The sequence below is a fragment of the Rana temporaria genome, chromosome 5 (genome assembly GCF_905171775.1).
Source record: "Rana temporaria chromosome 5, aRanTem1.1, whole genome shotgun sequence".
NCBI classification, from domain to species: Eukaryota; Metazoa; Chordata; class Amphibia; order Anura; family Ranidae; genus Rana; species Rana temporaria.
This window is the reverse complement of record NC_053493.1, coordinates 4473091-4495451: the sequence shown is the minus strand read 5'-3', so window position 1 is coordinate 4495451 and position 22361 is coordinate 4473091. Positions and strand designations below refer to the sequence as shown.

Below are 22361 nucleotides of genomic sequence, written 5' to 3'. Positions count from 1 at the left end.
CACCAAACCACAAGGTTAGAGGGGCACAATTGTCTCCAATGTCTTTGTATGATGGAGTATTACCAGGACCCTTCACTGGGAACCCCATTACATGGAGAGATGTCCACATATGTTTTTCCATATAGTGTATTATATAATGACATATGAATCCTCAGTAGATGTGACGATGTGGGTCTAGGCGATGGCACTGCGATGGGTCGGAGGTTATGCGCTCGCCTTGCGTTATTATTAGTTACACACAAAGGGAGGTGCTCACACACAGCTCGCGGTGGCAGTTCACCAAGTACTATTCACGCTGGACATAGACCATGCATGCCGTGATCTCACCCCGTGCCACTGATCTGCAGATGTGGAGGAACAATGGGAAGGACATCTGTTATTCGGCAGGAAAGTAATATAATGGGGGGGGGGGGTGATGGGGGGGATCACACGGCATCTAAAATTGGATCTGACATTTTATACACAATCATTGACGCCAGGACATGGCCAGGAACAGATACAATCTATTCACTGCTGAGAGCGCTGCCTTCAAAGGTTACACTTTCCACCCAAATATATTCAGGTTGTACAGCACTTTATAGATGGAGACCGGCTGGTGGGCACCCCAATGCTTGTCTTATGTCTCCAGCAGGCTGCAGTGGTGATACCTCCCCCGCTATTACTCCCAGATCTTTTCCTGCCCACCTGGGAGTTTGGGGTCCAGATCATTCTCTTACAGTCTCCATAGCATAAGGAGACTGGTGTGATGGACACAGGGATGGTGGGAACCCCTCATAATGGGCACAGCGGGTGTACAGACCCGGGAACTCAGCACAGGGATGGTGGGAACTCCTCATAATGGGCACAGCGGGTGTACAGACCCGGGAACTCAGCACAGGGATGGTGGGAACCCCTCATAATGGGCACAGCGGGTGTACAGACCCGGGAACTCGGCACAGGGATGGTGGGAACCCCTCATAATGGGCACAGCGGGTGTACAGACCCGGGAACTCAGCACAGGGATGGTGGGAACTCCTCATAATGGGCACAGCGGATGTACAGACCCGGAAACTCAGCACAGGGATGGTGGGAACCCCTCATAATGGGCACAGCAGGTGTACAGACCCGGGACCTCAGCACAGGGATGGTGGGAACTCCTCATAATGGGCACAGCGGGTGTACAGACCCGGGAACTCAGCACAGGGATGGCGGGAGCCCCTCATAATGGGCACAGCAGGTGTACAGACCTGGGGACTCAGCACAGGGATGGTGGGAACTCCTCATAATGGGCACAGCGGGTGTACAGACCCGGGAACTCAGCACAGGGATGGTGGGAACCCCTTATAATGGGCACAGCGGGTGTACAGACCCGGGAACTCAGCACAGGGATGGTGAGAACCCCTCATAATGGGCACAGCGGGTGTACAGACCCGGGAACTCAGCACAGGGATGGTGGGAACTCCTCATAATGGGCACAGCAGGTGTACAGACCCGGGAACTCAGCACAGGGATGGTGGGAACCCCTCATAAATGGGCACAGCGGGTGTACAGACCCGGGAACTCAGCACAGGGATGGTGAGAACTCCTCATAATGGGCACAGCGGGTGTACAGACCCGGGAACTCAGCACAGGGATGGTGGGAACTCCTCATAATTGGCACAGCGGGTGTACAGACCCGGGAACTCAGCACAGGGATGGTGGGAACCCCTCATAATGGGCACAGCGGGTGTACAGACCCGGAAACTCAGCACAGGGATGGTGGGAACCCCTCATAATGGGGCACAGCGGGTATACAGACCCAGGAACTCAGCACAGGGATGGTGGGAACCCCTCATAATGGGGCACAGCGGGTGTACAGACCCGGGAACTCAGCACAGGGATGGTGGAACCCCTCATAATGGGCACAGCGGGTGTACAGACCCGGGAACTCAGCACAGGGATGGTGGGAATCCCTCATAATGGGCACAGCGAGTGTACAGACCCGGGAACTCAGCACAGGGATGGTGGGAACCCCTCATAATGGGCACAGCAGGTGTACAGACCCGGGAACTCAGCACAGGGATGGTGGGAACCCCTCATAATGGGCACAGCAGGTGTACAGACCCGGGACCTCAGCACAGGGATGGTGGGAACCCCTCATAATGGGCACAGCGGGTGTACAGACCCGGAAACTCAGCACAGGGATGGTGGGAACCCCTCATAATGGGCACAGCAGGTGTACAGACCCGGGAACTCAGCACAGGGATGGTGGGAACCCCTCATAATGGGCACAGCGGGTGTACAGACCCGGGAACTCAGCACAGGGATGGTGGGAACCCCTCATAATGGGCACAGCAGGTGTACAGACCCGGGACCTCAGCACAGGGATGGTGGGAACTCCTCATAATGGGCACAGCGGGTGTACAGACCCAGGAACTCAGCACAGGGGTGGTGGGAACCCCTCATAATGGGCACAGCGGGTGTACAGACCCGGGAACTCAGCACAGGGATGGTGGGAACCCCTCATAATGGGCACAGCGGGTGTACAGACCCGGGAACTCAGCACAGGGATGGTGGGAACCCCTCATAATGGGCACAGCGGGTGTACAGACCCGGGAACTCAGCACAGGGATGGTGGGAACTCCTCATAATGGGCACAGCGGGTGTACAGACCCGGGAACTCAGCACAGGGATGGAGGGAACCCCTCATAATGGGCACAGCGGGTGTACAGACCAGGGAACTCAGCACAGGGATGGTGGGAACCCCTCATAATGGGCACAGCGGGTGTACAGACCCGGGAACTCAGCACAGGGATGGTCGGCGCCTCTGATTCCTCTTCCGTTCTTGAAATTTTACATATAATTCCTTCCTGTAATAGATGTATTTAGACGATTTTATATAAGATGCCTTGTGCCCAGTGCTGGTGGAAAACTTTGGCATGCGGAGTTGTTATTCCCTCTCTGAGTTCTGTGTGGAGCCGATTGTTTTATGTTTATTATTATTCCTGCGTTCTCGTCAATGAATGAAATGTCCCCGCAGGAGGGCCCCGCCCACTTCTTGTTTATTCTCCAGGCAGCGCTCTCCTGAGTAACGATATTTCTGATCTTCAGGTGTGTGGACGGCTGACTCCGGAGCACCATGACCCACCAGAGAGCCCTGTCGCCCCTCGCCCTGCTGCTCGCCTCCCTCCTGTGTTATGGTGAGTGCATTCTACTGATCAGCGCTAACAATGAAAAGTCTTTTTTATATTATACAGGAGTGACATCACCGCTCTCCAGATATAAGATTTTTTTTATACAGGAGTGACATCACTGATCTCCAGATATAAGATATATTATAGTACCAAAAGTATTGGGACGCCGGCCTTTACACGCACACGACCTTTAATAACATCCCAGTCTTAGTCCGGAGGGTTCAATATTGAGTTGGCTCCGCCCTTTGCAGCTATAACACCTTCACCTCTTCTGGGAAGGCCGTCCACAAGGTTTAGGAGTGTGTCTATGGGGATGTTTCACCATTCTTCCAGAGAAGAGCATTTGTGAGGTCAGGCACTGATGTTGGATGAGAAGGCCTGGCTCGCAGTCTCCGCTCTAATTCATCCCAGGGCTGGTGAAAGGATTTTTAACACCCTAGGCGAAACCTAATTTTGCTGCCCCCCTGGTTCCACCCCCTTTTGCCTGCCCATGTATACACCACCTTTTAAATGAAGGGCCAATCAAATGCAGCCTCTCCAGCGCCCCATCGAATGCAGCCTCGTCAGTGCCCCATTGAATGCAGTCTCGCCAGCGCCCCATTGAATGCAGTCTCGCCAGCGCCCCATTGAATGCATCCTCGCCAGCGCCCCATTGAATGCAGTCTGGCCAGCACCCCATGAAATGCAGCCTTGTCAGACCCCCATCGAATGCAGTCTCGCCAGCGCCCCATTGAATGCAGCCTCGTCAGCGCCCCATTGAATGCAGCCTCGCCAGCACCCCATGGAATGCAGCCTCGTCAGCACCCCATGGAATGCAGCCTCGCCAGCGCCCCATCGAATGTATCCTCGCCAGCGCCCCATCGAATGCATCCTCGTCAGCGCCCCATCGAATGCAGCCTCGCCAGCGCCCCATCGAATGCAGCCTCGCCAGCGCCCCATCGAATGCAGCCTCACCAGCGCCCCATCGAATGCAGCCTCGCCAGCGCCCCATCGAATGCAGCCTCGCCAGCGCCCCATCGAATGCAGTCTCGCCAGCGCCCCATTGAATGCAGCCTCGCCAGCGCCCCATCGAATGCAGCCTCGCCAGCGCCCCATCGAATGCAGCCTCGCCAGCGCCCCATCGAATGCAGCCTCGCCAGCGCCCCATCGAATGCAGCCTCGCCAGCGCCCCATTGAATGCAGCCTCGTCAGCGCCCCATTGAATGCAGCCTCGCCAGCGCCCCATTGAATGCAGCCTCGTCAGCGCCCCATGGAATGCAGCCTCGTCAGCGCCCCATTGAATGCAGTCTCTCCAGTGCCCATCAATTAATGTTTGCTTGCTTCCATTCATTTGGGAGTCAGGACACAGACACAGCCCTCCACCTGCATACTGAGACTTGGTTGCTTGCTGTAGAGAGAAGAGAGTATAAACACCAGTGGCCAAGCACCCAAGGGAGCAGGGTGCCCTAGGCGCCTGCCTAGTTTGCCTAGTGGTAGCACCGGCCCTGATTCATCCCAAAGGTGTTCTATCGGGTTGAGGTCAGGGCTCTGTGCAGGCCAGTCAAGTTCCTCCACCCCAAACTCCTGTCCTGACCTCAACCCAATAGAACACCTTTGGAAATAATTAGAGCGGAGACTGTAAGCCAGGCCTTCTCATCCAACATCAGTGCCTGACCTCACAAATGCGCGACTGGAAGAATGGTTAAACAGCCAACAGTGGACTACAGTTACCTTATTCTGCAGACCACCCCCTGTTATTTTTCATCTATTCCAATGTCCCTCTAGTGCTGGGCTCCAGTAACTGACATCATCTCTTTGAGCCAAGCAGGGCGGATTGTGGGGCTAGTAGTCTCCTGAGCAGCCATTCTGATGTTGTGATATTACCCCTGGACTACACATCCCAGAGGTCCCTCTGCAACACAAACGGACCTCTGGGAGGAACTATGAAGGGGCCAGAAGATTCACCCCGCGCTCTCTTCTTCTTGGGCCTGATTGAGTGAGCGCCTCTCTGCTGCCAGGCGAGAGGGGTGCAGCCTACCACGTGGTGATCGAGTGAGTCCAGCCCGGCCCCCGGAGGGCCCAACTCTGCTTGATGTTTGCGAGAGATCCCCCCGCCACCGCTTCATCAGACGGATCCAATGACCGCCCGTGTCCAGCAGCTGGTGGGTAACCTCCGTTCATCTCCCAGAAGGACATCTAATCCAGGACCGCTGTTCAGGAGGTTCCTATCCGGCTCTGCAGTCGCCTATCATTCACAATCCTTACCTGGTTATCTTGTTTGAACACTGTGTACAGACACCTTGCCCATGGAAACACTTTATTGCATTACATAGGACACTGTACGTAGACATCCATATCCTAAACTACTCTATGGAATATCACTAGCCTGTTTAAGCTGTCCTGCCTACTATCACATCACTGTGCCATATTTTGGATATACAGTGGAACCTCGGTTTAACCACTTAAGCCCCGGACCAAAATGCAGCTAAAGGACCCGGCCAGTTTTTGCGGTTCGGCACTGCGTCGCTTTAACTGACAATTGCGCGGTCGTGCGACGTGGCTCCCAAACAAAATTGGTGTCCTTTTTTTCCCACAAATAGATCTTTCTTTTGGTGGTATTTTTATTTTTTGCGCTATAAACAAAAATAGAGCGACTATTTTGAAAAAAATGCAATTTTTTTTACTTTTTGCTATAATAAATATCCCCCAAAAATATATAAATTGTTTTATTTTTTCCTCAGTTAAGGCCGATACGTATTCTTCTACATTTTTTTGTTAAAAAAACGCAATAAGCGTTTATCGGTTGGTTTGCGCAAAATTTATAGCGTTTACAAAATAGAGGATAGTTTTATGGCATTTTTATTATTATTTTTTTTTTTACTACTAATGGCGGCGATCAGCGTTTTTTTTCGTGACTGCGACATTACGGTGGACACTTCGGATAATTTTGAGACATTTTTTATTTTCACAGCAAAAAATGCTATAAAAATGCACTGATTACTGTGAAAATGACAGTTGCAGTTTGGGAGTTAACCACAAGGGGGCGCTGATGGGGTTATGTGTGACCTGAAGTGTGTTTTTACAACTGTAAGGGGGTGTGGCTGTAGGTGTGATGCCATCGATTGTGTCCCACTATAAAAGGGATCACACGATCGATGACGCCGCCACTGTGAAGAACGGGGAAGCTGTATTTACACACGGCTCTCCCCGTTCTTCAGCTCCAGGGACCGATCGCAGGACTCCAGCGGCGATCAGGTCCGCAAGTCCCGCGGCCGTGGTCACAGAGCTTCGGACCAGGTTGCGGGAGCGCGCCACCCCACAGCTGGGCTTAAAGAGCCACGTACATGTACGTGGATGTGCCCAGCCGTGCCATTCTGCCGACGTATATCTGCTTACAGGGGTCCTTAAATGGTTAAGAGTAACTTGGTTTGAGAGTGTTTTGATTTGCGAGCAACTTTTTTTTATTTTTTATTCTGACTCGGTTTGAGAGTGTTGACTTGCAAGACAAGTAAAATTCAAGCTAAATAGGCCTGCAGTTCCTCATGTGGCCTGAGGTACGGGGGCGCAGAAGCCGAGCAGAGATGAAAATAGGCCTGCGGTGCTTCATTTGGCCTGAGGTATGGGGGCGCAGAAGCCGAGCAGAGATGAAAATAGGCCTGCGGTGCTTCATTTGGCCTGAGGTATGGGGGCGCAGAAGCCAAGCAGAGACAAAAATAGGCCTGCGGTACTTCATTTGGCCTGAGGTACGGGGGCGCAGAAGCCGAGCAGAGACGAAAATAGGCCTGCGGTACCTCATTTGGCCTGAGGTACGGGGGCGCAGAAGCCGAGCAGAGACAAAAATAGGCCTGCGGTACTTCATTTGGCCTGAGGTACGGGGGCGCAGAAGCCGAGCAGAGACGAAAATAGGCCTGCGGTATCTCATTTGGCATGAGGTACGGGGGCGCAGAAGCCGAGCAGAGCTGAAAATAGGCCTGCAGTACCTCATTTGGCCTGAGGTATGGGGGCGCAGAAGCCGAGAAGAGACGAAAATAGGCCTGCAGTACCTCATTTGGCCTAAGGTACGGGGGCGCAGAAGCCGAGCAGAGATGAAAATAGGCCTGCGGTGCTTCATTTGGCCTGAGGTATGGGGGCGCAGAAGCCGAGCAGAGACAAAAATAGGCCTGCGGTACTTCATTTGGCCTGAGGTACGGGGGCGCAGAAGCCAAGCAGAGACAAAAATAGGCCTGCGGTACCTCATTTGGCCTGAGGTACGGGGGCGCAGAAGCCGAGCAGAGACGAAAATAGGCCTGCAGTACCTCATTTGGCCTGAGGTACGGGGGCGCAGAAGCCGAGCAGAGACGAAAATAGGCCTGCGGTACCTCATTTGGCCTGAGGTACGGGGGGCGCAGAAGCCGAGCAGAGACGAAAATAGGCCTGCGGTACCTCATTTGGCCTAAAGTACGGGGGTGCAGAAGCCGAGCAGAGCTGAAAATAGGCCTGCAGTATCTAATTTGGCCTGAGGTACAGGGGCGCAGAAGCCGAACAGAGACGAAAATAGGCCTGCGGTACCTCATTTGGCCTGAGGTACGGGGGTGCAGAAGCCGAGCAGAGCTGAAAATAGGCCTGCAGTATCTAATTTGGCCTGAGGTACGGGGGCGCAGAAGCCGAACAGAGCTGAAAATAGGCCTGCGGTACCTCATTTGGCCTCAGGTACGGGGGCGCAGAAGCCAAGCAGAGACGAAAATAGGCCTGCGGTACCTCATTTGGCCTGAGGTACGGGGGCGCAGAAGTCAAGCAGAGACGAAAATAGGCCTGCAGTACCTCGTTTGGCCTGAGGTGCGGGGGCGCAGAAGCCGAACAGAGCTGAAAATAGGCCTGCAGTATCTCATTTGCCCAGAGGTACAGGGGGTGCAGAAGCCGAGCAGAGACGAAAATAGGCCTGCGGTACCTCATTTGGCATGAGGTACGGGGGCGCAGGAAACGAGCCAACGTGTCCTCAGGCCTTTTCGGAAGTTTTTGGCGCTCTCTGGCCGCATTCAGTATTGCATCCCATTGAAGTCAATGCGGAACAAATTATTTTCGTTTCCATTGACTTCTATGGGGAAACTCGCTTTGATATGCGAGTGCTTTGGATTACAAGTATTCTCCTGGAACGGATTATGCTCGTAATCCGAGGTTCCACTGTAATTCAATGAGCTCCAACTGGCGTTTCCAAGCTGAGCCGCAATGTAATCTGGGCGTTCGCCTAGATGATTGACGTCTATCAGAAAATGTTCCCCCCGGCGTATAAGGCCCCGCCCCCCGTATTGCGTAGGCGCGTCACGGAGTTTCCGAAAGGAGCCGAACAGGTAAAGGGGCGAGTCGGCTCTACACGGCGTCTGCGCACCGACTAGGAGCCGCGTAGAGCTGACTGCGCAGGCGCCGTGTAGAGCCGACTCGCCCCTTTACATGTTCGGCTCCTTTCGGAAACTCCGTGACGCGCCTACGCAATACGGGGGGCGGGGCCTTATCCGCCAGGGGGAACATTTTCTGATAGACATCAATCATCTAGGCGAACGCCCAGATTGCATTGCGGCTCAGCTTCGAAACGCCTACTCCCGCGGGAGAAGTACCCGGAAGCCGGATTGCAAATATAGATCATAAGGTATGTACAGCCTAAAAATAAAAATAAAAGTGCCGACTGTACATGCTGGTAGTATAAAGAATTTGGTCTTATATAAATGTTATTTGGGTGAACCTCCGCTTTAAGACCCGGACCAATATGCAGGTAAAGGACCTGGCCCCTTTTTGCGATTCGGCACTGCATCGCTTTAACTGACAATTGCGCGGTCGTGCGACGTGGCTCCCAAACAAAATTGGCGTCCTTTTTTCCCCACAAATAGAGCTTTCTTTTGATGGTATTTGATCACCTCTGCGGTTTTTATTTTTTGCGCTATAAACAAAAATGGAGCGACAATTTTGAATAAAATTCAATATTTTTTACTTTTTTCTATAATAAATATCCCCCAAAAATATATTAAAAAAACGATTTTTTTCCTCAGTTTAGGCCGATACGTATTCTTCTACTTATTTTTGGTAAAAAAAATCGCAATAAGCGTTTATTGGTTTGCGCAAAAGTTATAGCGTCTACAAAATAGGGGATAGTTTTATTGCATTTTTATTAATATTTTTTTTTTACTACTAATGGCGGCGATCAGCGTTTTTTTTTTTTCGTGACTGCGACATTATGGCGGACACATTAGACACATTTTTGGGACCATTGTTCTGTCTTATTGAAGACACCGCTCCTCCTCTCCCTCCCCCTGCAGCACTAACAGCTTCTCCTCCTCTCCCTCCCCCTGCAGCACTAACAGCTTCTCCTCCTCTCCCTCCCCCTGCAGCACTAACAGCTTCTCCTCCTCTCCCTCCCCCTAGCTGCACTGCAAAGGGATTGGTTCTAGCACATGCACCCCTTCCAACTGCTGTCTGTGCCCCCCTATGTGCCCCTTTCCCCCCACAGCGCTTCTGGCTTCCCTCCTCTCCCGCTGGCAGCTGCTGCGGGCATAAAGGGGGATGTCATTCACTGGCCACTTCCTTTGATGAATGAACAAGTGAGCGATCGGTACCAAACACTCCTGTGTCCATTCTTCACTGAAGCATAGTAATCTGTGTATACTATGCTTCACTCTGTGAATGAGCAGGATGCCTCAGAGGTCTTCCTATTCATTCATCTGTGCAGTTGAGTCTGTAGAGAAAAGGACTGATGAATCTATTAGCTGGATTCAAGTAGGGCGCGCATCTTTGTGGCGGCGGCGTAGCGTATCGTATTTACGATACGCCGCCGTAAGTTAGCTAGGCAAGTACTGTATTCACAAAGTACTTGCCTCCTAAGTTACGGCGGCGTAACGTGAATTGGCCGGCGTAAGCGCGCCGAATTCAAATGAGGATGTGGGGGGCGTGTTTTATGTATATTAACTGTGACCCGATGTGATTGACGTTTTTTTTTACGAACGGCGCATGCGCAGTCCGTGTACATATCCCAGTGTGCATTGCTCCAAAGTACGCCGCAAGGACGTATTGGTTTCGACGTGGACGCAAATACCGTCCAGGCCTATTCACGGACGACTTATACAAACAACGTAAAATTTCAAATTTCGCGCGGGAACGACGGCCATACTTAACATTGGCTAGTCCAGCTATTTGATGGAATAACTTTACGCCTGAAAACGCCTTATGTAAACGGCGTATCTTTACTGCGACGGCCGGGCGTACGTTCGTGAATCGGCGTATCTAGTGATTTACATATTCTACGCCGAACTCAACGGAAGCGGCACCTTGCGGCCAGCCTCAATATTGCACCCTAAGATAGGACGGCGCAGGCTGTCGTATCTTAGATAGGTTTAAGTGTATCTCAGTTTGAGCATACACTTAAACTTACGACGGCACAGATTCCGTGTTAGGTCGGCGTATCTACTGATACGCCGGCCTAACTCTCTCTGAATCTAGCTATATGTGTTACTTTTGGCTGGTAAGGCGGGGGGGGGGGGCTCTCTCAGGTGGGCTGTATGGGACCCCATCATTTCTAACAGCAACCCTGGCCTGGTGTGTCCCAGGGGCTGAGGTCTTTGAGAAGGTTGAGGTCAAGAACAGAGAACCCATCTTAACCAGTGGCTCCTTTGGGGATAGCGGTACATCAATGTTGCCCCTGAAGTTGTAAGAACCCCCCCCCCTGTTGTATGGTAGTTTTTTTTTATATTTGCATTGGTCCCCATGGCAGTACCCAGCCCCCCCCCCCCATACCCTTTTTTGACAGTAGTTGGCCTATCATCCCTAAAAATGATCAGATATTAACCACTTCCGCACCGTCCGCACCTTGAAAAGAGATATCTCGGTAATGACAGCAGCTTCTATCATAACCCCGGTATCCATCTCTTCAGACGTCTGTCCTGTTTAGGATAACGGTGGTCTCTGCGGCGGATTCGCCGCAAGATCACCGTTATCGGCGGCGGATGAGGGGGCCCCCCTCCCGCCGCTCTTCCGCTCCCTCTGCCGCTTACCAGAGCCATCGGTAGCGGCAGAGGCAATCGGGTTCTTCTCCTTCCTGGGTTTGGATACGAGTGAGGGGAAGATGCCCCCCCCCCCCCCCCCCGTCTCCATACCATGGCAGGGCGGAAGCGACGTCAAAACATCACTTCCGCCCATAGCTCATAAAGGGAAAACATTTTTTTGTCATTTTTTCAAATGACAATTTATTTTATTTTTTTTCATTTTAGTGTAAATATGAGGCGTGACGTCTTTTTGACCCCCCAGATCTCATATTTAAGAGGACCTGTCATGCTTCTTTCTATTACAAGGGATGTTTACATTCCATGTAATAGAAATAAAAGTGACACCATTTTTTTTTTTAAACAGTGTAAAAATAAATAAAATAAAGCAAAATGAATGATATTTTTTTGTTTTTTAAAGCGGCCCGTCCCGACGAGCTCACGTGCAGAAGCGACCGCTTACGTGAGTAGCGCCCACATATGAAAACGGTGTTCAAACCACACAAGTGAAGTATAGCCGCGATCGTAATGCCCCGTACACACCATCACTTTATGTGATGAAAAAAAACTACGTTTTTAAAAACGTCACTTTAATTGACTGTGTGTGGGGGAAAACGTCATTTTATGTCTTGTAAAAAACGACCAAAAAAAATTGAAGCATGCTTCAATTTTATGTGTCGTTTTTCAAAACTTAATTTTTTACTTCACAGAAATTGACCGTGTGTAGTAAAAAACTTAGTTTAAAACGACGTTTTTTCACCCGCGCATGCCCAGAAGCTACTTATGAAGCGAGCTTCAATGGAAAAAGTGGTGAGAACGTAACCTCACTTTGCTAGAACATTGTGAGAAAAACGATGGTGTGTAGGCAACTTCGTCTTTGAAAATTGAAGTTTCAAAAACGTCATTTTTTACTTCACAGAAAATGACGTTTTTTTTCATCACATAAAGTGAACGAGAGCGATAATTCTAGCCCTAGACCTCCTCTGTAACTCGAAACATGCAACCTGTAGAATTTTTTAAACGTTGCCTATGGAGATTTTTATGGGTAAACGTTTGTCGCCATTCCACAAGCGGGCGCAACTTTGAAGCGTGACGTGTTGGGTATCAATTTACTCAGCGTAACATTATCTTTCATAATATAAAAAAAAAATTAGGCTAACTTTACTGTTGTCTTATTTTGTAATTCAAAAAAGTGTATTTTTTCCAAAACAAGTGCGCTTGTAAGACCGCTGCGCAAATACGGTGTGACAGAAAGTATTGCAATGACCGCCATTTTATTCTCTAGGGTGTTAGAATTTTTTTTTTATAATGTTTGGGGTTCTAAGTAATTTTCTAGCAAAAAAAAATAGTTTTTAACTTGCAGACACCACATCTAAAAAAGAGGCTTGGTCCTTAAGTGGTTAATTACAAGATTGCCCCCCGCCCATTGACTTCAATGCGATTGGTCACTAAGCTCGGGTTTGGTGAATTTGACGCTGAATTCAGCAGAGTTGCTCAGCTCTGCTCCAAATAAGTGATATTTTGCCATTTTCCCTCCCAGTGATACATTCAGGATAATAAATGGTTACAATGTATCCTCTGGGCTCTGAGTACATTGTTGTCACAGTGTGCCCCCCCCCTCTGTATCTGATTGTAGTCATGTCACAGTGTGGCCCCCCTCTGTATCTGATTGTAGTCATGTCACAGTGTGGCCCCCCTCTGTATCTGATTGTAGTCATGTCACAGTGTGGCCCCCCTCTGTATCTGATTGTAGTCATGTCACAGTGTGGCCCCCCCTCTGTATCTGATTGTAGTCATGTCACAGTGTGGCCCCCCTCTGTATCTGATTGTAGTCATGTCACAGTGTGGCCCCCCCTCTGTATCTGATTGTAGTCATGTCACAGTGTGGCCCCTCTGTATCTGATTGTAGTCATGTCACAGTGTGGCCCCCCCTCTGTATCTGATTGTAGTCATGTCACAGTGTGGCCCCCCCTCTGTATCTGATTGTAGTCATGTCACAGTGTGGCCCCTCTGTATCTGATTGTAGTCATGTCACAGTGTGGCCCCCCCTCTGTATCTGATTGTAGTCATGTCACAGTGTGGCCCCTCTGTATCTGATTGTAGTCATGTCACAGTGTGCCCCCCCCCCCTCTGTATCTGATTGTAGTCATGTCACAGTGTGGCCCCCCTGTATCTGACTGTAGTCATGTCACAGTGTGGCCCCCCCTCTGTATCTGATTGTAGTCATGTCACAGTGTGGCCCCCCCTCTGTATCTGATTGTAGTCATGTCACAGTGTGGCCCCTGTGTATCTGATTGTAGTCATGTCACAGTGTGGCCCCCCCTCTGTATCTGATTGTAGTCATGTCACAGTGTGGCCCCTCTGTATCTGATTGTAGTCATGTCACAGTGTGGCCCCCCCTCTGTATCTGATTGTAGTCATGTCACAGTGTGGCCCCTCTGTATCTGATTGTAGTCATGTCACAGTGTGGCCCCTCTGTATCTGATTGTAGTCATGTCACAGTGTGGCCCCTCTGTATCTGATTGTAGTCATGTCACAGTGTGCCCCCCCCTCTGTATCTGATTGTAGTCATGTCACAGTGTGCCCCCCCCTCTGTATCTGATTGTAGTCATGTCACAGTGTGGCCCCTCTGTATCTGATTGTAGTCATGTCACAGTGTGGCCCCTCTGTATCTGATTGTAGTCATGTCACAGTGTGGCCCCCCCTCTGTATCTGATTGTAGTCATGTCACAGTGTGGCCCCTCTGTATCTGATTGTAGTCATGTCACAGTGTGGCCCCTCTGTATCTGATTGTAGTCATGTCACAGTGTGGCCCCCCCTCTGTATCTGATTGTAGTCATGTCACAGTGTGCCCCCCCCCCCCCTCTGTATCTGATTGTAGTCATGTCACAGTGTGGCCCCTCTGTATCTGACTGTAGTCATGTCACAGTGTGGCCCCCCCTCTGTATCTGATCTCCTTGTAGTCTGGAAGGTTTCCGCTCAGAAGTTGGGATGGCTCATGTTGTGCGCTGTCAGCGTGATGCGTATTGCTCTGAGATTCTCTTCCTCCGGTTGGCCGCACGTTGTCAGGAAATCCTCACTTCATCCCCTCTGTGCCGAGTCCTCTTCTGGCAGATTCTTATTTCCTCCTCCTGTAAATGGAAGAAGAATTGGAGTAATAAAGTAAATGGGAGATCATATCATCAAGTGTTCTGTGAGAGGCGCTATGGAGAGCGGCCAACAATCAGTATCTCCATAGGGAGTCATTCTGTTCTATTCCCCATTCTATGACACTCTTACCTGAAAGAGGAACTCCACCCTTACTATCAAAAATAAAATATGTTTTTTAAATCTTAAAACTTGTCTCTGTATAGAAGAAAAAAAAAAAAAAAAAAACATATTAGTCCATGGAGTCCGGCGTTGTCTTGTAGGGAAAGTTTTTCCTGCACTGCTCCTCTCTGGTGCCCATAGGTGTGCAATTTTATAATTATTATTATTATTATTATTATTATTTTTACATTGTATAATTATTATTATTTTTTTGTATTATTTATTTTTTACATTTTTTATTATTGTTGTTGTTATTATTATTATTATTATTATTATTATTTTTTTTTGTAAATGTATTATTATTAATATTATAATTTTTTTAATTTTATTATTATTATTATTATTATTATTATTATTATTATTATTATTAATTATTTATTTTTACATGATTTATTATTATTATTATTAGTAGTAGTATTAGTATTATTATTATTATTATTATTATTATTAATATTTATTTTTACATTTATTATTATTATTATTATTATTATTTTTAAATGTATTATTATTATTATTTTTATTATTATTATTATTATTGATTATTGATTTTTAAAATTGTTTTTATTATTATTATTATTATTATTATTATTATTATTATTATTATTTTTAAATGTATTATTATTAATAAAATAATAATAATAATAATAAAATAATAATAATAAAATAATAATAATAATATTATTATTATTATTATTATTATTATTGATTATTGATTTTTAAAATTGTTTTTATTTATTATTATTATTATTATTATTATTATTATTATTATTTTTAAATGTATTATTAATAAAATTAATAATAATAATAATAATAATATTATTATTATTATTATTATTATTATTTTTTTTACAATTTTTTTTTCTGGGCCCCATTGGGGGGGACTTTGGTGAAATACCAGGAGTCTAAACAGGTCCATGATGTCTCACTTTGGAGAAAAAGAAAGGGACTGAGGACAGAGATTCTCCGGTCCCTTTTCCTTGCAGCCAAGCAGCAGGGGAAATCTGCGCACCACAGGGTGATTAGGGTGTGCGCACGCCTATGCTGGTGCCGCTATCTTCAATTCAATGGCGTCGCTATGGGGGGTGCGGACCGCACCCGGGTGATACTCGCCAGAGAGTGTGTTATGGGGGTGGTGGGAGGTTTGGGGGAGGCTAGACAGGAGAGAGCCCAATGGGGGGGATTATGGGGGGTGGGGGGAGATTTGGGGGAGGCAAGACAGGAGAGAGCCAAATGGGGGGGCTAATGGGAGGTTTTGGGGAGGCTACAGAAGATCGAGACCAAAGGGCAGGTTATGGGGGTGGTGGGAGGTTTGTGGGATGCTAGACAGGATAGAAACCAATTGGGGGGGTTATGGGGGTGGTGGGAGGTTTGGGGGAGGCTAGACAGCAGAGAGCCCAATGGGGGGATTATGGGTTATTTGTGCTGGAGATGAGAGGAGTTGAGCTAGTAAGGGGGGATTTGGAGGGGGAAGGGGGAACAGGATTTGTGATAGGAAGGGGGATTTATGCTAAAAGGGTAAATTTTGAGAGGATAGGATTTGTGCTATTGATAGAGGGGGGGGGATATGTGCTAGGAGGGAGGAATGGGGAAGGATGTATGCCAGGAAGGGACATTGGGGTGATATATGCTAGGAGGGGGAATTGGGGGGGGGGGGCGACTTTGTGCTAGGAATGATAATTTCTGGGGAGGGGGTGGTTTTTGCTAGATGGGGGGGCAGTTTGTGCTAGTGGGGGGGGGGTTATTTATGCTAGGAGGTGGCTTTGGGGTAGATTTATGCTGAGAGCGGGAATTGGGGGAAGATTTGTATTGAAGGGGGGGATTTGGGGGCAGAGGGTTTGTGCTAGGAGGGGGGGATTGTGAGGTTGGGATTGGTGCTAGAAGGGGGGATTGGGGGAAGATTAGTGCTAGGAGGGGGCATTGAGGTGATGTGTGCTGGGTGAGGGATTAGGGGGTACAGTTATGCTGGGAAGGATCATTTCCCGGGGGTGGTTTGTGCTAGAAGGGCAAGATTTTTGCTAGGGGGGTATTTGTGCCAAAACGCACACTGCCTGCTTTTTGGCCACCTCTCTATAATTGTTAAATGTAAAATATTGGACCTCAAACCATTAGACACTAGCTATCAATCAGGGTCTATATACTGTATACAAGTGTATTGATTCTACAAGATAATAGGTCTTTCCTGTTTGTCCTTCCAGGCTTTATGTTGGTGTGGACACAGAATGTGGCCCTTGACACCACGACAACCTTTGAGGATCTTAGCACACCGTTTTCCACACCTAGGGTGAAGCTTCTGTCCGGTGGGAACTTTTCGGTGACGGTGGCCCCATGGGAGAGTACCACGGAGCCTCCTGTAGTCAGTACTCAGAGCAGCCTTGCTATACACAAGACTACAGCCGAGGACAATATCACCATCCCATCGTCATCTACCATGGAGAGTCCTTCCACCACGGTGACCACGGGTGGCACAGAGACCACTACAGACGATGAGCTTATGAGCGCTGTAGGCAGCACTGAGGCTCCAATGGTCACAACTACCAACACTGAGGTCAGTACTCTGACCGAGAGACAGAGGAGCACCACCGAGCTAGAAATCTCATCTTCTGTAAGTGAAAACGGCAACAAAGTATCAACTGGAACCACCATGGCCGGGGGTACCACAGACGCCGCTGCAACCAGTGCTGGAGTCCGTGTGACCAGAAATGTATCTGCCCCACTGAGGGCCATGGAGAAGACATTGGAGAAGACATTGGAGAAGACCTCCACCGGTGGTGAGCCATTAAATCTGTGTATTATTTATTGTGCATCATCAGAGGAATTTCTGAGAGATGGGCAGATGGCGCTGGCGAGCCCACAATGTCTGACAAAAAACCTAAACACCCTACAAACAAAAAAATGCATGTGAACCCCCCTGTCCTCCTCCCTGGGGCACAAGGCTCCTGAAGTGGAAGGACCCCCCCTGTCCTCCCTAGGGCACAAGGCTCCTGAAGTGGAAGGACCCCCTTGTCCTCCCTGGGGCACAAGGCTCCTGAAGTGGAAGGACCCCCCCGTCCTCCCTGGGGCACAAGGCTCCTGAAGTGGAAAAACCCTCCCCCACCCTCCCTAGGGCACAAGGCTCCTGAAGTGGAAGGCCCCCCTGTCCTCCCGAGGGCACACGGCTCCTGAAGTGGAAGGACACCCCTGTCCTCCCTAGGGCACAAGGCTCCTGAAGTGGAAGTACCCTCCCCCGTCCTCCCTAGGGCACAAGGCTCCTGAAGTTGAAGGACCCCCCTGTCCTCCCTAGGGCACAAGGCTCCTGAAGTGGAAGGACCCTCCCCCGTCCTCCCTAGGGCACAAGGCTCCTGAAGTGGAAGGACCCCCCTGTCCTCCCTGGGGCACAAGGCTCCTGAAGTGGAAGGACCCCCCTGTCCTCCCTGGGGCACAAGGCTCCTGAAGTGGAAGGACCCTCCCCCGTCCTCCCTGGGGCACAAGGCTCCTGAAGTGGAAGGACCCCCTTGTCTTCCCTGGGGCACAAGGCTCCTGAAGTGGAAGGACCCCCCTGTCCTCCCTGGGGCACAAGGCTCCTGAAGTGGAAGGACCCCCCTGTCCTCCTTGGGGTACAAGGCTCCTGACAGGGACAGCGCACTCTGGTCCACCAACTGAGAAGGCCTGGTGGACCCCTCTCCTCATGGCCAACTGAAGCGACTGTGAACTACTAGGTTAGGTGATCTCCCAAAGAAAGACCCCCCAAGGCAGGGGAGGAAGGAACCTAAGGGCCAAACATTCTCCCCCTAGACTTTAGGTTAGGCCCAAAGACCCCCACCCAACCATCCATGGAGTGATTACAATGTCTACAATCCAATGTAAAGACACGTGGTGTAGTGGCCTAGTGTAGTCTCACACAGTGGGGTCCCAAACCCCTAGTGTTACTCTGGCACTCCTGGGTGGCCAATCTCTGGGGGGTGGACATGGCGGGGCTCTCTGCTTTTCCAGACCCCATCCAGACCAGGTAGCACTGCTCAATTCAGGAGGCACTGACCCCCAACCCACCCACCCAGTGGGCACATCATTTGGATTCCTTTCCATGGACCAGTGACAAATTTTCTTGAAATAACGAAATTCTTAGTGAATGTGGTTTTCCTCCGGGAGAAATAATACTTATTGAAATGAATCCGATTCCCATTCAAGTCGCAGGTCTGGACGGAATTTTAGGGGCTTTTGGCTGAGATGGGAGGACTCAGCGAGGGCAAGAAGGGAGGACTCAGCGAGGGCGAGACGGGAGGACTCAGCGAGGTTGCTTGTTTGAAGTGTTCACTTATCATTGATATTCTGAAGACTTTTCCATGTGTTTTCTGCCACACAATTTAGGCCAGACCACACCTATTTTATTTTCTATTGTGGGTCGCTTCCACTGTGTCTATACACCCATTATCCCACTGGTCCACGGATTTCCATCCACTCACCCCTTCCCCTGTCCCTTCCCCATTCCAGGTTTCTTACAGCGCAGACACTTCCACATTTTACACATTATTATTTTTTGTCTTGAGAGGACAACACCCCTGTTGTTTGCTGCAGTATTCACGCCCACCCACCCCACTGCCACCCTTCTGGCCCATTCCTCCTCACCCATATCCCATACAGCGCAGGAGTCTACCTAATACTGTCTATGGGAATGTTTGACCATTCTTCCAGAAGAGTATTTGTGAGGTCAGGCACTGATGTTGGAGGAGAAGGTCTGGCTCGCAGTCTCCACTCTAATTCATCTTTCTTTTTTCCTTCTCTCTCTCTCTTTCTTTCTTCCTTTTTTTATTTTATTTTTCTCTTTTTCTTTCTCTCGCTCTCTCCCTTTTTTTAGTCTCTCTCCCACTCTCTTTCTTCCTTTTTTATTCACTCTCTCTCTTTCTTTTCTCCTTTTTTATTCTCTCTCTCTCTCTCTCTCTCTCTCTCTCTCTCTCTTTACTCTCTCTATTTTTCTTCCTTTTGCACTCGCTCTCTCTCTTCCTTTTTTATTCATTCTCTCTTTCTTTTTTACTCTCTCCTTTTCTTTTTTTCTCTCTCCCGCTCTTTCTTATTCTATCTCTCTCTCCCTCTCTCTTTCTTTTTTACTCTCTCTTTTTCTTTTTTTCTCTCTCCCTCTTTTTCTTATTCTATCTCTCTCTCTCCCTCCCTCCATCTCTCTCTTTCTTTTTCTTTCTCTCTATTTTTCATTTTTCTCTCTCTCTTTCTTTCTCGTTTTCTATTTCTTCTTTCTTCTATTTTAAAATTTCTCTCTATTTCTTTCGCTCTCTCTCTTTTCTTTTTTTACTCTTTCTTCTCTCTCTCTCTCTGTCTGTTCTTTCTTCCTTTGTTTATTCTTTATTCTCTCTCTCTCTTAATCTTTCTTTTTCTAATTCTCTCTCTGCAGAGATAAAACTGATTGGAAATCTATTAGTAATCAATAATCAATCATTTCTCTATTCCAGGAAAGCTGACATGGAGGGTGAAGCTGCAGAGCAGTCTGTCCCGGGAAGACGCTGTGCGCACATTCTATGAGAAGGTAACAGAGAGAAGCTCGGAGTGCCCGGCTGGCAGGGGATCCTCCGGATTTGAATTTCTTTCTTTCTTTCTTTCTCGCTCCCTCTCTTTCTTGCTTTTTGTTATATTATCTTTTTCTCTCTCTTTCTTTCTTTTTTATATATTCTCTCTCTCTCTCTCTCTCTCTCTCTCTCTCTCTCTCTTCCTTTCTCTTTATTTCTCTCTCTCTTTTTTCTTCCTTTTTCTTTCTTCATTTTTCTTTCTTTCTTCTCTCTTTCTTCCTTCCCTTTTCTTTTTTTTCTTTTTCTCTCCCTCTTTCTTTCCTTTTCTCTCTCTCTCTCTATTTCTTTCTTCCTTCCTTTCTCTTTCTTTCTTCTCTCTTTTTTTCTTCTTCTTTTTTCTTCTTCCTTTTTCTTTCTGTCTTCTCTCTCTTTCTTCCTCTCCCTCTTTCTTTTTCTCTCTCTCTTTCTTTCTTCATTTTTCTTTCTTTTTTCTCGTTCTTTCTTTCTCCCTCTCTTTTTCTCTTTGTATCTTTCTTTCATTTTCTTACTTTTTTCTCTCTCTCGTTCTTTTTCTCCCTCTCCTTTTCTCTTTCTATCTTTCTTTCTTGCTCTCTCTCTTTCTTTTTTTTCTCTCCCTTTTATTCTTTCTTTCTTTCTTTCTCTCTTTTTTTATTACTTTTTTCTTTCTTTCTTTCTTTCTTTCTTTCTTTCTTTCTTTCTCTCTCTCTCTCTCTTTCTTTCTTTCTTCTCTCTCTTCTCTTTTATTTCTTTTTCTTTCTCTCTTTCTTTCTTAATTTTTCTTTCTTTTTTCTCTCTCTCGTTCTTTCTTTCTCCCTCTGTTTTTCCCTTTCTATCTTTCTTTGTCGCTCTCTTTCTTTTTTTTCTTTCTCTCCCTTTTATTCTTTCTTTCTTTCTCTTTCTTTCTCTCTCTCTTTATCTTTCTTCCTTTTTTATTCTCTCTTTCTTTCTTCCTTCCTTTTTCATTATTTCTTTTCTCTCTCTCTTTGTTTCTTCCATTTTTTCCCCCTTTTCTTTCTTTCTTCCATCTCTCTCTCTTTCTTCCCTTTTCTTTCTTTCTTTCTTTCTTTTCTTTCTTTCTTTCTTTCTTTCTTTCTTTCTTTCTTTCTTTCTTCCTTCCTTCCTTCCTTCCTTCCTTCCTTTTCTTTCTCTCTCTCGTTCTTTCTCTCTCTCTTTCTCTTTCTTTCTTCCTTTTTCTTTCTTTCTTCCTTTCTTTCTTTTCTCTCTCTCTCCCATTCTTTCTTTTTCTTTCTATCTATCTATCTATCTATCTATCTATCTATCTATCTATCTATCTTCTTTTGACTCTCCTTTCTTTCTTTCTTTTCTCTTTCTTTTCTCTTTCTTTTCTCTTTCTTTCTTTCTTTCTTTCTTTCTTTCTTTCTTTCTTTCTTTCCCCAGACTTCAATAACTACCTGCCAGGGTCTCTAATCCTTATCCATGGTCTTGTGTCCTCTTGTAGGTGTGCAGTGTGATCATCCAGAACCTTCACCTGAAGGACATCTCCATCTGCGGGGCCCCGGGGCTCACACCCCTGCGCTGCACATAGCCGCCGCCTTCCATGCTCTGCAATGACTCGGAGATATTACCCCTTCCCTCTTCTCTCCGGACTCTGAGCTGAAACAAGAGAATCTTCATAGAGATCGATCCTCGGGAATTGTAATAAGAACGGTCCTCTGTACCCCCCCCCCTGGATCCGGGTCACGGGAAGTATCATGTCCTGCTGGGTCTCCTCTTCCCCTGATGGACCAGAATCTCTACATTCCGGAAGATTCCAGAACACAGAGGACGACCTCTGATGACGGGAGATATCAGATAAATAATCTATTATAGGGGCGGAGACTTCGAACACATTGAGATCGGTCCACAGATACAGAACAATGGTGTGACTTTGGACCATAAGAGCATATTAGAAGCTGCAGCAAGTCAGACAGAGCTCCGCCCCATTTCCTGGCTGGAGGACATCCAGCATCATCCAGCTCTCTCCTCCCCATCCTGTTACCCATCTACCCTTTACATTCATTGGATTTCAATTCTGTCACTCATTGAGGCTCAGCACCACATGTGTGTGTTACCTAACTTCAAATCAAAGCTTACAAATACAGCCTGCCTAGGAACGCCCACTCCTCCAGGCTGACGCCCACCATCACAGGAATTTTGATATTTGCATAACTCCACCCAAGAGCCCGCCCACTGCTTACATCAGGACTTAGGACTCTTCAGAGGAGTACTGAGGGAGGGTGCGGTGCCCTGCTTGCCCCTCCCACAATCTGCCTGTGTTGAATAGAAAAGCACAGAGGCCCAGTAAAAAAATATAAAAAAAGCATCTCTGGATCTGATGTAGCATTTTAAAGATTCAGCACTGTTACTTCCAACACTGATAAGATTGGGCAAGTTAGGGGTCAGAT

At 48.0% G+C, this 22361-nt stretch overlaps 1 protein-coding gene across 3 annotated transcripts in view; it reads left to right on the top strand.

Annotated features, from left to right (window-relative positions):
* LOC120939743 (mucin-22-like) overlaps window positions 1–22361 on the top strand; it is a 71822-nt gene extending 49461 nt beyond the window's left edge. For 2 of the 3 annotated variants that reach the window (XM_040352076.1, XM_040352077.1), the window contains exons 2-5: window positions 3070–3158; window positions 16639–17211; window positions 19882–19955; window positions 21416–22361. In XM_040352076.1, coding sequence (XP_040208010.1) covers window positions 3098–3158; window positions 16639–17211; window positions 19882–19955; window positions 21416–21502 — 795 coding nt within the window. In that variant the 5' untranslated portion in view covers window positions 3070–3097 and the 3' untranslated portion in view covers window positions 21503–22361. The remainder of the gene's footprint in view (window positions 1–3069; window positions 3159–16638; window positions 17212–19881; window positions 19956–21415) is intronic. The other variant, XM_040352075.1, reaches the window with a different exon arrangement.